General features: G+C 40.6%; 1 protein-coding gene across 2 annotated transcripts in view; it reads left to right on the top strand.

Moving 5' to 3' along the window:
* osbp2b (oxysterol binding protein 2b) overlaps positions 1–13317 on the top strand; it is a 33411-nt gene that overhangs the window by 14688 nt on the left and 5406 nt on the right. For both annotated transcript variants that reach the window (XM_087792704.1, XM_087792702.1), the window contains exons 3-7: positions 5223–5473; positions 9934–10132; positions 11240–11363; positions 12399–12465; positions 12644–12796. In XM_087792704.1, the coding sequence (XP_087648830.1) occupies positions 5223–5473; positions 9934–10132; positions 11240–11363; positions 12399–12465; positions 12644–12796 (794 nt within the window). The remainder of the gene's footprint in view (positions 1–5222; positions 5474–9933; positions 10133–11239; positions 11364–12398; positions 12466–12643; positions 12797–13317) is intronic.

Below are 13317 nucleotides of genomic sequence, written 5' to 3'. Positions count from 1 at the left end.
CACGGACGCTCAGGATTCTGCAGTCACCTTCAAACAATGCACCGCCGTCACACGTCTCACTTCTCGGTGCACGATCGCTTCCCTCTCCTGTCAAACGTTGCTTCCTCTTAAATGACTTTTGTTATTGCCTCCATTTTTAAACACACACAAATGTGCTCGCTCGTCCTTCTGGTCCGTTTGTAGACTGTACCATCTGTGAGTGCACGAAGGTGTGATTATAGTAGTAACTACTGAGGGTGAAACCCACTCAGCCGTTCCACTGTGAATAAATCAATATCCTATTATTTCCGGCCAGAGGTTAACGTCTTGGACACTACATTACGTGTACAGTTGTTGGTAACCATGAAGAACTGTTTTCTTTCTCCTCCGTGCGAGTGTTGAGTTGAGCAGCTGTGGCTCGTGAGCCTCGAGCGCTCCCACTCTTCATTGTTTGTTGTTTAAAGTTGTTCCTCTCGGGGTCTTTTTTGACACTCGAGCAGAACTTTCATGGCTTAAGCGTAAACCTTGGAGCTAAAAATGTTCAGCGACACATGGCGTCGACTTCACTGCTGAACAAGCCAGAACTTTGTTGATAAATATTTTTTGGGCGCAAAGCAGTAAATTATTAATGAATTTAAAATGATGTACTAGGTACCAAAATGTGTTTCTGCTTTTTTTTTTTTATAGAATAACAAACTGCTTGAAAATAAGCTTGTAGACTACAGACCTCGCAGTGAAGGTTTTAAGAGGATCGGGTCAATGGGAATGGGGGCACCAGGGTGGCAGAAGACCCCCAAGAAAATCCAAATGCGTTATGATGCATTGTCACAAGTATTAAGAGAGATTTCCAGAATTTCCGTTCCTTTTGTCAATTGTAATTATATACAATTTCAACTGAAAATACCTGTTTTTTTATGAATTGATGTACAAGTTTTGATCTCCTTTTACAGCAACTGTGAAGGTTATTATTCACCAGAACTATTTTCTTATCCCCTCTAAATGTGGATTATTTGGTTTATATATCAATTAATTGGCCGAGCAATGACGGGTTTAATTTGATTTGTTACAAGGCCACACAGAAAGAAACAATAATTTATTTAATTTCTGTTTTATATATTATTACTCTTTTAAAGGTGTTTGTTTTGGGTTTATCTCTGAAGTAACATTAGCTTGTGAGTCTTGACACATCAAGATGCTCTTATCAGTCAAGTAAACTAAAATATAAACCTTGAAACTAGTGGAAAAATGTTTTTATATGAAGGTTGATCCATGAATACAATGCCCACATTAAACTGGTCCGCGGTGCAAAAAAGGCTGGGGACCCCTGTTTAAATAAGACAAAACCCCCCAAAAATTGAAATGAAGAAATACTAAGACCATGTAACTGTCTTAACCGTTTTATTGTCATTTTAACACGATTTCAAGGATTCCGAAGTATGACGCAAAAGCTGCTTAGGGCTAAAATTGTTGAAGGACTTAAGACTTTTTTGGCTGTAACTTCTTACTTATAATAAGTGAGTACATGGCGTATGACTGTTTTCAGCCTTTGTGGAAGAAAAAGGCTAAAAAAAAAGAAAAAAGATCATCAGTTCATGGCGGTCATTTTGACCCTGTAACACCCGTGAGGGGGTTAACCTGACTCAAGTGCCCTTTATAGATGTAAATAAAATATAATCTATTAATTGTCTATGAACTGTTCTCTTTATCACAGTCGTTTTATCTTTTTCTATAATGAAAGTAGATATACTTGGCACCACCTTGAAGCAACTTTCAGGAAATGCGGCCTCTTCTCCCAGCGTGCACTCTGGGTTCAGTATAAAAACCCATGTGGGTTTATCGTCCATTCTCAGGTGGACTTGAATAAAAAACGCTACTGACGCTGAAAATGTCCACCGATAAACCAACGTGAGGATTATTTCCCTTTTAATGATCTTTAGTTTCTGAATCAACTTTCACACTTAAATACTGAACAAGCCTTCTCTCCCGTTGACCCCTGGGATACATGATATGGCTCTTGTTCAACCTATTTTGAAGCTGCACCGACACGTCAGATTCCACATGCCTCTGCTTATCAGCCTCCCCTACAGTGTTTTCCACTCTGCACCACACGTAGACTGAGATGAGAAGGTGACCAAATGGAAATGCATCGTTCTCTTCCACATACAGTCTCCATGAACGTTTGCAGATCCGTCTTCTGTGCGCTTGTTTGACGACTGTCATTACAGCCCATTATCTTGCAGCGCCTGCACGGGACCAATTAGTGCGAAGGATAAGAATCTTGACGTGTTCCCGAGTCACATTAGAGACTCCACTTGTCTCTGCCAGACTGTTAGTTACCGACCAGTATTCGTTAACCGCCGTCTTTTAATTGGCTTTTTATGCTCAATCTTTTAACATTTACCGCATTTTTACTCTTGTATGGAATCGATATTGAAGCTGCTTTCGGCCGGGAGTTCATCTTTATTCATTTGTTGTTTCGTTTGATCGGACACGCCGCCATACTTTCACCGCAGAGCTCGGCGATGAGTCGCACTGCACATTTGTCACCCGCCTTTTTGCCGAGCTAAGCATTGCGTTTCCAGGGTTTAACCTGCGTTTCGCCTCCTTGTGATGTATCTCCGGGGAGGTGGAGCCTGATAGCAATTACTGCCCGGGATTACACTCGTCTCTCCAGAGATCCAGCGGCTCTCAGGCTTCCGTTTCCATGCACCTCTAATTTGTCCCGTTTCTTTTAATGCTGCATCCAGACTTTCAACTGCCAAAACAGCCAATTCCCAACTGCCTCCAGCTAGGAATCCGATAATATATTTATATTTCATCATTAAAAAAAACGGTTATTTTCACACAGAAATAAAGTAAGTAAGTCATTTTTATTTGTATAGCGCTTTACCAGACCAGGGTCACAAAGCGCTTAAACAATCAAAACAATATTCAATAAAGTATATACTTTAAAGTTCAATATAAAACTGATAACACAAGAGGAGTTCCAGAAAATCAAGGAAAAGCCTGAACAATTAAAAACGTCTTAAGATATTTCTTGAAAGACGAGAGTTTTGATTACAATGTAATCAGTATTTTTTTAAATATCCACTAAAAACTTTGATCACAAACCTTAAAGTTTAACTAATAAGTGTGTGTTGAATAGATGTTGGACTCATCATCAGTATGTGTCCGTTTGTACAAAAATTCTCTTCGTCATTAAAATGTGTTACATGTTAAGAAAATGTGCAAACTTTGGACATTTCATTCATCGCCCTCACCTTCTCCCGGAGACGACCGACGAGACAAGCTCACCGTCTCCCTGCCTTTTGGCAGTTTGATAATTGGCAGCCGGGAGTCGATGCAACAACACGTCAACACTTCAAAGATTCACCGCACACACACACACACACACTCTCCTCACACTCGTGCGGATTACAAAATGAATCGCGGCGAGGGGTGCGTAAGTAATAAAGCGTTAAGTAACACCTTAATTATGATGAGTCGGAACACACTCGGATTATTATCTGGTACATTCAGAGGTAGATAGTTTCACAGCGATGATGATAATGTGAAAAAACTACTGGAAAAACCCCCGGACTCTGTTCGTTAGATCTTTTTTCTCTGCATTCCTTAATTCAAAGAGCCGGTGGATTTTTTTTTTCTTCTTTTTCCTGGTATGTGTCTCTTTCTGTCGCTCTGCAATGCCTTATCAGCTGAAGGTTCGGCTCTTCTCATCTGACAGCACACCCTTAGGGACCAGACGAGCCCTGACAGGGGAGGTGGAATAGTCCTGCTCTGGCAATTACCTTCTCCCAGCAACCAAACATTCTTCCTTCCCATCCCGTGGTATTCCCAACATTACCGTTGAAATGAAGCCCTTCATAGATGAAGACCGGCTCAAGAGCGAGCACTGTTTTTTTTTTATCGATCCGACGATGTGTCCGGAGACATGGTAGTAGCCGGTCCACTCCCGGTGAAGAATCTTCTCTCTTGAGGCGGTACACCGCGGGGGGGATGGGATGGGATGTCCGCCCTTGAAACATGACTTGAGCGTTAATAGGTTCTGCCGACTTCTATACAGAGAGTCATCCATCGTTGGGTTGTTGAGGCAGGAGACGTCGGAGAGCGGAGCAGCGGAGCCATTGTTCTGTATTAAACTGCCTCGCTCGGACCGATCTCTACGAGTCCACGACTCCATGTCTTCTACTTCGAACGTTTTGACCTGTTTAAAGTTTACGGTATGCCTGATTTGTAGAGAGGATTATTTTTGTGGTAGACGTGTCTCCTGTTACTAAATATGCCCAGTGCCTTGTGAGGGTTATTTTTAAGTGGCATCAGGCAGGACTACTTAGAGCTCATTTCGTGGCATAAGCAGAGCCTCGCAAACAACCTCTGAAAACTAGGACATTGTCTTTGAGTTGATGAACTATCTGGTGCCTCCTTCATACACACCAGTGAGTCTTACGATTATGACCATCTGTGACTATTTAGTTTACACATGAACGGATGTGAAAGCTGGATGTAAACTGTATTTTTTCCTTGTCTTGTCTTATACGAGATGCTACCTAAACTACTTCACCATGTTTTTTTATTTTTTGGGGGGGATTTCATTTTGTACCTCTGTTTTTTTTTAAGTACACTAATCTGTTGTTGATGCATAATCTGTTTTGTTTTGTCCTCTGCTGGTATGATGACAAAACATCCTAAGGTCATTCAAGCCATGTTGACACGTCAAACACTTTCTCTCTGACCTTTAACCTTCATATCAGTTGACCGATCATCCGTTTCCATGCATCCATCTATACTTCCCGTGGTCTAAAGGTGGTCGAGAGAACGCTAAGAAGTTTCCAGTGAGCTCGTGTGTGAACATTTATGGTTTGCAGATGTGGGTCTCACCCCGGAGGTACCCGTCATTTGATAGCCTGTCTGCGAGGTGGTAATAGAAGCTGCAGCTAAGGCACAGTTCTAGTAGGTTCTGGGTAACCTTGAGTAACCTCAGTGACTCACAGGGAAGGGCGGTTGTAAAAGCAAACACTGAAGCTGTTATAACAAAAAAATAGTTTAGTTTACTCTGTAGAATAGTCTTAACATTTCCTCACGCTAGAGTTATTTGTGAAAATAATATCAGTTACCGGCTCGAGGCGACCATGTATCTTCTCCCTGAGATGTTTCTCCTCCATTAGCGAGTACGTTGATTTGATTATAATACAAGTCGTAGCCTGGGAAATCTGATCTTGTGACTTTATCTGTTCCTTCTTCAGACGACTCCGGGGACGAGGAGCCCACGTCCCAGTCGGAGCGCAGCGAACTTCAGGGAACGCTCAAGATACTCGTCAGCAAACTCGACGACCTCAGCACTTGTAACGAGCTGATCGCCAAGCACGGCGCGGCGCTGCAGCGTTCCCTGAGCGAACTCGAGGGTCTGAAGGTCCCCCTGGAGGGCGGCGAGAAGATCAAGGCCGTCAACGAGAGAGCGACACTCTTCCGCATCACTTCCAATGCTATGATCAATGTGAGTAGTGCGTCGGGAATCCCATGTGCGTCTTCTTTGCTTTGTTGTGTGAAAGCTATTGAGTGTTTCCTCAACATATCGCGGGTTCATCAGGTGATTGAGTTGAAGATAAACTCAGACACAACCACTTAGTGGGAGGAACTCATTACTGCACCCACTTACTGTATGGTGCCAACAAAACCTTGATCTCCCATGATGCCTTTTCTACACACTTTAAAGTACATACTTTATTGAATATTGTTTTGATTGTTTAAGCGCTTTGTGAAAAGCGCTATATAAATAAAAATAACTTACTTACTTACTTACACTGCACTATTTGGTTTCGGGTGATTGGTCGCTACAATTCTGCATTTAAATACTGTGTCTATGGGATTGGTTGGCTGGGCGGCAAAGCATTATGGGAGCTGTTCATGTCACCGAGTGTTGTTGAGTGGGATGGCACGTCGGATTTAATTTTTAGTTTCTAAGTTCAAATACATTTTGTTAAATAAAGTGTGAAACTAAAGGGTCAGTATTGATTTTGTTAAAATGTAACCCCCCAAATAAACGAGGGACCACAGTGATAGTAGTTGAAAAAAAAAACAGGAATACATGTCGTATATGTACACGTGTGACCTGCTCGCCAAAATTAGCCCTCAGTCCGTCGCTCTATATGGTCTCGACTAAATGAAATCGTCGGTCTAAGCTTGCAAACTACACCAAAGAGAGCAAACACCTGTCGTGGGTCTTCTCAGCTGTAAATTCAAACGGTTGACAGTGGACGGCTGAAGAGTATTAAGATCGCATTTCAAATTACCGTTTGGGATTTTTTAATGTAGGAAACATGCTATTATTACATTTCCACCATCCCATTAAAGCAGTAGAATGCACTATTGTCCACCGTCTCTGGCTCGGTGTCAACCTCAATCCCCCCCGCCCCCCCCCCCTCCGGCGGTAAATACCCCGGGATTTACAGTATGCAAGTGGTGAACGGGAGTTCAGGGAGAGTCAAAGTGTTGCGGGGGTGATATAAATATGTTGGGTGGGAGGGACGGGTGGGGAGGTGTGGGAATAGTCCTGCTACTCCTGTGTAGCAAAGCCTCGGCCGACTCGCTGTGACTTAAAACCCGACAATCGAACCAGGTTTGTCTGCTTTTTCATTATGTATCGCTTGAAAATGTGGTATTTAGTGATAGATTTGTATGTGGCTCGAGTACTTAGAAGCAGAATTCTGGTGCAACAATGTAAGTTAAAAGGAATTTCAGTTTGATTGTCAAACTTTCTGATGGCTCACTTTCAGAACATTCTTCTATTTCAAGAATAGCTCAAAAGTGTTGCCTCGTGGAAAGTATTCTATTAGTCAGAGTTCATCCGTGTGACTAATGAACTGGGTGTTGACCTGTAGTAACCTTTTGTCCTCAAGCCGGCGTTCCTCCAGTAAAGAGCCGACCGGAGAACATTTGGATATCCGAGGCTGTAACAGCCGCGGGGAAGGACGCGTACGTGTCTAACCGCGGTCTTCGTGAGCTGGTTTCGGACCCGGGGTGTGGGTGGGTGGGCTTCGAGTGAATCAATGACACAGCTCCGTGCCCTCGGTAATCTGAGCCGGCCCTGAAGAAGAAGGTCAAGCTGCAGTCCATTCAGTGACATAAGTAGCCTCCAAAAAACGTGGTGCTCCTCGACTGACAGTTCAGGTCCTTTAGCTTAATCTATATATAGTGATGTTTCACGAGAAGCTGCTTCTTTTTTTAAGTCGTACTATGGAACAATAAAAACTGAACCCCGAACAAGTTATGTCAAACTCCTGCCGCACCAAGGTATTTTTAGTGGCCCACTGGATGGTTTGCTCAAACTAAAAGTAGATTAATGTTGATATGGTGACCTATAAAGATGCCAGAGATTAAGCTAAGCTAAGGAACGGAGGTTATGGATGTCAAAAATGACCGGCCCGCGACCAAGAGTGCTTAAAGACTTTTGGCCCCTAGTGGGGCCGTCGAAGTGCCTTCAAATTATTAAATGGTTGAAATAAACATTTCATATGTTTTGTTGAATAAGAGGGAGTTCAGTAAATATACATATTTTTCGCCCCAAGAGAGCTAAAAGACTTTGGGTTGTTGTAGAGCCGTACTAGCTTGAGGGTTACCATGGCTTAGACAGTCACTCTATCCGTCGATATTAAGTGTTAAAGGCTGAGGGGCCGAGAAATGGATTTCCTGAGTCTCAGCATGATTGCCTTCACTTTTCTTCTAACCTTCGCCTCGATCACAATCGATGCCGTCTCTGCTGTAAGAAAGCCTTAAGACTTAAGTTGCTGACTTAAACTTTTATTTATAAGTAGGTCAGACTTTCAATGATTAGGCAAAAAAAAAAACCCCTCCTAAATCCCATCTGGAGTACAATGACTATTGTTGTATAGAAAATAATCTGGTTTGCAAACATCAGCACCTCCGCTAGCAGCTCAATTCACTCCTGGATGCATGAATTTATCCTTTATTAACCTCGGCTCACCAGCGCAGATGTCACATGCCGTCTGTGTTTAGACTGGGGACTCAGCAGGAAAATGTGGAACTGTCACAATGCTGACTTTCAATCAGGGTCGGATGTGAGAGGAAGCGCTTGATCAACGTCACGTGTCTCTGCAAAATTTAAGGTGAAAAACTATGGTTGACACTCTTCATATTTGACAGCAGAAGGTAAGAGACAACCGTGACAGTGGAGTCTAACTATGACCTCTTTTTTTAAACATTAAGAAATCTAAGTCTGTTATCATTGATTATTGTCAAACATTTACTGATTGTATAACTTTTTTACCTGTTATGTTTGTTATATATTCATACCTGGCTTTCACTGGATCAGTGACTCAAAGTTTAAGAAGTTAAAATCTTTTAACCAGGGGAAAAGTATAGTTAGATTTGTTCTGAACTGATTTGATATCTAATGTACAAACATATGTTTAAACCCTTTTTTGGCAGAGAGCTTTTTTTATAGGCACCTCTTCTTTTTTTTTAGCCTAATACAGAATGGTTAATTAAGATTAAGTATTAAAAGATGAGTTAGAAAAGACCCTGTAGGCATTTGTAAAATGAAAAAAAAACACTTATTATACAGTGTGTTAAGAACAAACATACCATAAACTTATCTAACATAAACAAACAATAAATCAATACTATGTAATAATAATAATAAATCAATAATGTGTAATTGAAGGGATATCCTTAACTTTACTTGTAATCTAATGACAAATGTAAATATCTAGAGTTGTTTATGTAAGAAACCTTTGGAACACGGTTACTTTAGACTTAAATATATACTATATAAGCTATCAGTTTAAATGCTATTTATTATCATCTCTAAAATCTAGATCATACTCTATTTAATTCTCTAAAGTAAGTAAGAAAGTAATTTGTATTTATAAAGGTCACATCTTGATCTTTAAAGTATATACTTCATTGAATATTGTTGATTGCTTAAGCGCTTTGTGACCCTGGTCTGGAAAAGCGCTATACAAATAAAAATTACTTACTTACTTACTTACTTACTTACTTACAAGTCCTCTACACAAACGTGAACTTATATTTCTTCTTTCATCGGCTGCTCTAAGAGGTCGGACTAGAAATACGTGTTTGAACATAAAGTCATTTTTATTTCTTAGCTGGTAACATAATTGAAAACAATGAATGCGTTAAGGAACGTGTTATGCTATCGAAGGGTTAAACAACGTTTTTAGCATCAGAGGTCAAATGTACATCACATGACATTCCTGTCATGCGAGCTGTTGGTTCAGGGTTCGTGTTCCTATGAACGCTCAAAAGAAGGAGTCAGACGAGTGACACAAGAGCAACTATTGCTGACGAGGTGCGACGCAGCGATCTATAGTAACCTCTTGGAGTTCCTGTGCGAGCGCAGCAGGAAAAACAACTCTCTCCTTCATACAAACAGAGACGCCTGTTGTCTGAGTCGTACATCTTCTTTTTTCTTCTGATCCTTTAAAGGGCGGTTTGGAGGCTACGCTCTGAGCAAGGTAACTTTTTGATGTTGCGATTTAGGGCAGAAGAAGACGAACGCCGGGTCGGAATTTGCGTCTTTTTTAGTCAGATTCCAGCTGGTGTCAGGGAGGAGAACAGAAGACGTTGACATCCTGTAGAGTAAATAGGTTTGTTGTGCGTCTTTTAGATCTATTGTGCGACCGGTTTGGTATCATAGCTCCATTAAATGTTAATTTATGGTCAAGGTTCTAAAACTTAAGTTGCTCTCATGTCTTAATAGAGACAGTGAAAGTCGTTGTCAAGGATATTTGTGTGTATTTGTACGTGTCTAGTATGTTGTGTTACCTTTAAAACTCCACAGTTGTCATCTTTCATATCTTTAATTCTGTGGATTCACTTCTTAAATCTCAAAACCGCCATCATCATCACTACGTTTTACACTTTCTAAGCCTAAAAAAAAAAATGTGAAGTGAAACTGTCGACATGTTTCCTCAGGCCTGTCGAGACTTCCTGCACTTAGCCGAGACCCACAGCCGGAGATGGCAGCGCGCCCTGCAGTACGAGCGTGAGCAGCGTACCCACCTGGAGGAGACCATCGAGCAGCTGGCCAAACAACACAACAGCCTGGAGCGAGCGTGGAGAGAAGCACCCACGCTGGTGTCCAGCGCACCCAGTGCGCCCACCACCAACAAGGGTGAGGCTCTAGTCCACTTGGACGGGTGTGAAACATCGCCCTCAACTATACTGTTTTTTCGACTTTATCTGGTCAGAAAAGTTTATCCTTTTAAAATTAATATAGTAAGTAAGTAAGTAAGTAATTTTTATTTGTATAGCGCTTTTCCAGACCAGGGTCACAAAGCCCTTAAGCAATCAAAACACTATTCAATAAAGTATATACTTTAAAGATCAAGATAAACTGATAACACAACAGGTGTTCTATTGTTATAGAATCTAGTTTTATAGGTTAAAATACAAGTTATACATTTAAAAAAGAATTGTGAGAATATCTTAGACCTTTTAATTTTTTAATATAGATAAAAAACAAAAGCAAAAAACAAGCAAAATGTATGTTAATATTATTATTATTATTTATTATGATTAAATGTGTGTGTTTGGGTTAAAGAAAAATAAACTAAATACATATTTCATGCAATTGTGATTAAATATGTGTGTTTTGTTAAAAGATAAATAAATACAATTTTACAATTATGGTTTAATATGATTAAATGTGTGTTTGGGTAAATAATAATAATGGCATTTTATTTACTTGTGATTTAATAATGATTGTAAAAGTCATTTGTAGCAAGATTTGAAAATGTTGTATAAAATAATATTTGATTACTTAAACAATTAAAACAAGTATGTTTTAATGGAAAAAGTGAATACCACAAAGGAATATTTAACTTTTCTTTAAAAGTACATTAAAATGTCTTTGAAATAAATAAGAAATTGAATAAATTCACACTAATGATGATATATACATAACATACACATCGTTTTTTATTCTATAGTGACAGTGGCTCACTGTTATTTTCCAAAGACTCAGCATATAAGTTTGCAAAGTTACTTTGAAAAAGCAACCTTGGCTGTAAAGAGGGAACATGAGCAGAAAACATGATCAAAGTCTGTTAATCAGCAGGAAACGCTGCCAATTTGACTTAAGCTGATTATTCCTTGATTAATCACCACGGGTATGTGATTATGCTTCTCCTGAGCCCGGAGTACAAACTTCCCATGTGATGGTCGCCTCGGCTCCATGTGCCGTTTACAGTGGTTTTATCTATTGTTTTTGTTGGGCCAGACGGGAGTGAGAGGGCGCCCAAAGAAGAGGCGAGTGATGAAGATGAGGATACAGAGTTTTTCGACGCCATGGAGGACTCCCCGGCTTTCATCACAGTGACGGCGACAGAGAACACACAGCACAGGTCAGTCCGACAACACTTCGGTTTATTTATTTGCTTTACTTTCAAACCAGTTAGTGTTTTGTGTAAAGCGGAAAGTCATTGAAGGGAATATAATTGTTTATTATCATGATATCAAAGTTCTTTTTGAAACAGAGGCGTGGTCTCTAAATCTTAAATGACTCATTTGCTCTTTCAACAACGGTATGTTAGTCTTTGCTGCGTCACAAAGAGCTAACTTAAGATGTTTCTTGTTGTTGCTGGTTTAGTTACGCTCATGTAACTCGTTAGTTAAGGATCTTCAAGAGGAAGGATATTTGTTTCTGCGTATTTGTTCGTCACGCTGGGAACTCTCTTATCTTGAGGAAGTATTGATATCCATCTTGGTTCACGACTGTCTTGAAGCATTAGTCATTTACCAGTGTGTCTTTTAACTCCATTTTGAAGCTCCTAGCAACCACTATCGTATTGTGTTATGTCTGGGTCAAGGTGACCCGAAAGTCCCGAAAACAATCCATCTATCCCTTGTGTTGTCTCTGGGTCAAGGTGAGCGACTTTCACCACTGCATATGTATTTCAGGAAGCCAGAAAAGTCGTTCATCTTGACCCAGAGACAACACAAGGGATAAAACAATTACATTTGTTTTCAGGCCTTCGGGTCCGTTGACCCTAAGATAACACAAGGGTTAATGCTGTGGCCTGGGTTTGATTCCCTAGAAGGTTTTATTGAGTCAATGATATACTGTGTTTTAATCTCCTTGGCAGGGGTATGCACCGTCTCAGTGCTAATGTAATGCATGATAACCTGAGACATCTCATCAAATGCTATTGTCGGTGTCGCTCTGAGGATAATTCAAGTCGCTTCTTGTTTGTATCCTCATCTCAGTCAACACCCGCGAGCGTTTGAACAGACACTTGAAGTTAAACTGTCATATAAGTTCCTGCCTCCAGGATATTGACTGAATGTAAAATAAAAGTGTCAAGAGTGCACACAATGGAGGTTAGAGGGCGAGACACTGATGAATATGCTTCGCAAACAACGGTGTTCTCCTCTTTCAGGCGATCTCAGAGCAATTTGAGCGGAGCAAGTGGAAGTCACGCTAATGACTGGAACCAGGACGACCACGTAAGTGACTTTCATCCAAACAAGACTAATGAGGCTGACATTTCCGATGACAAAACGCTCGAAAGGCTCATTGATTAAATCTAACTGGCTTCACTCAGTGTTCGAGGCGCTCACGTTCATCTAAACTGACTCATTTAAAAGACGTGTTCTTCACCTTCACTCGCCGGTGTGACTGCAGATGTCTCCGAGCTACAACGACGTGTCCGGGAAGGAGCTGCGGCCGCGCAGACAGCGGCGGACGCGAGTTCCTGACAAGCCAAACTATTCTCTCAATTTATGGAGCATCATGAAGAACTGCATCGGGAAGGAGCTCTCCAAAATCCCCATGCCGGTAAGTTAGGCCTTAAATGACAAGAATGATGATATGTGTCACGATACAGGGGCAACTATACAATATATTGCAATAGATTGTGATACTGTAGGGGAAACAATAGATATATTTGTAGTATTGTCAGAGTACTTTACTCTGGTGTTGCGGAATTTTCAGACCACTTGACTCTTGATGAAGTTGTAACTGCTTTAATTTGTTGTTTAAACCAAAAATATGTCCAAACATCAGCTTTAAAAGCTGCTGGAGTCGACTGTATCCTCTCGTCCACAGTCATTGTCGGGCTCGTAAGCTGTGGAGGGTGTAATCACTGCTGCCATCTAGCAGCAGGAAGTTGTATTGCAACTCTAAATGTAATAATCGTAAATCATTTTTTAGTTTTATTTTATACACACTATTGAAATATAACCCATACAATAAAAACAAAAGCAAAAGCAAAACATAAATAAATAACATATGTATTGATACAGTATTGTGAAGAAAAATGTCATATATAAGTGTATCATTATTTTCTTATAGTCATA

This window comes from Callionymus lyra, chromosome 1, assembly GCF_982586985.1.
Source record: "Callionymus lyra chromosome 1, fCalLyr1.hap1.1, whole genome shotgun sequence".
Lineage (NCBI taxonomy): Eukaryota > Metazoa > Chordata > Actinopteri > Syngnathiformes > Callionymidae > Callionymus > Callionymus lyra.
This window is presented reverse-complemented; position numbering and strand designations above follow the sequence as displayed.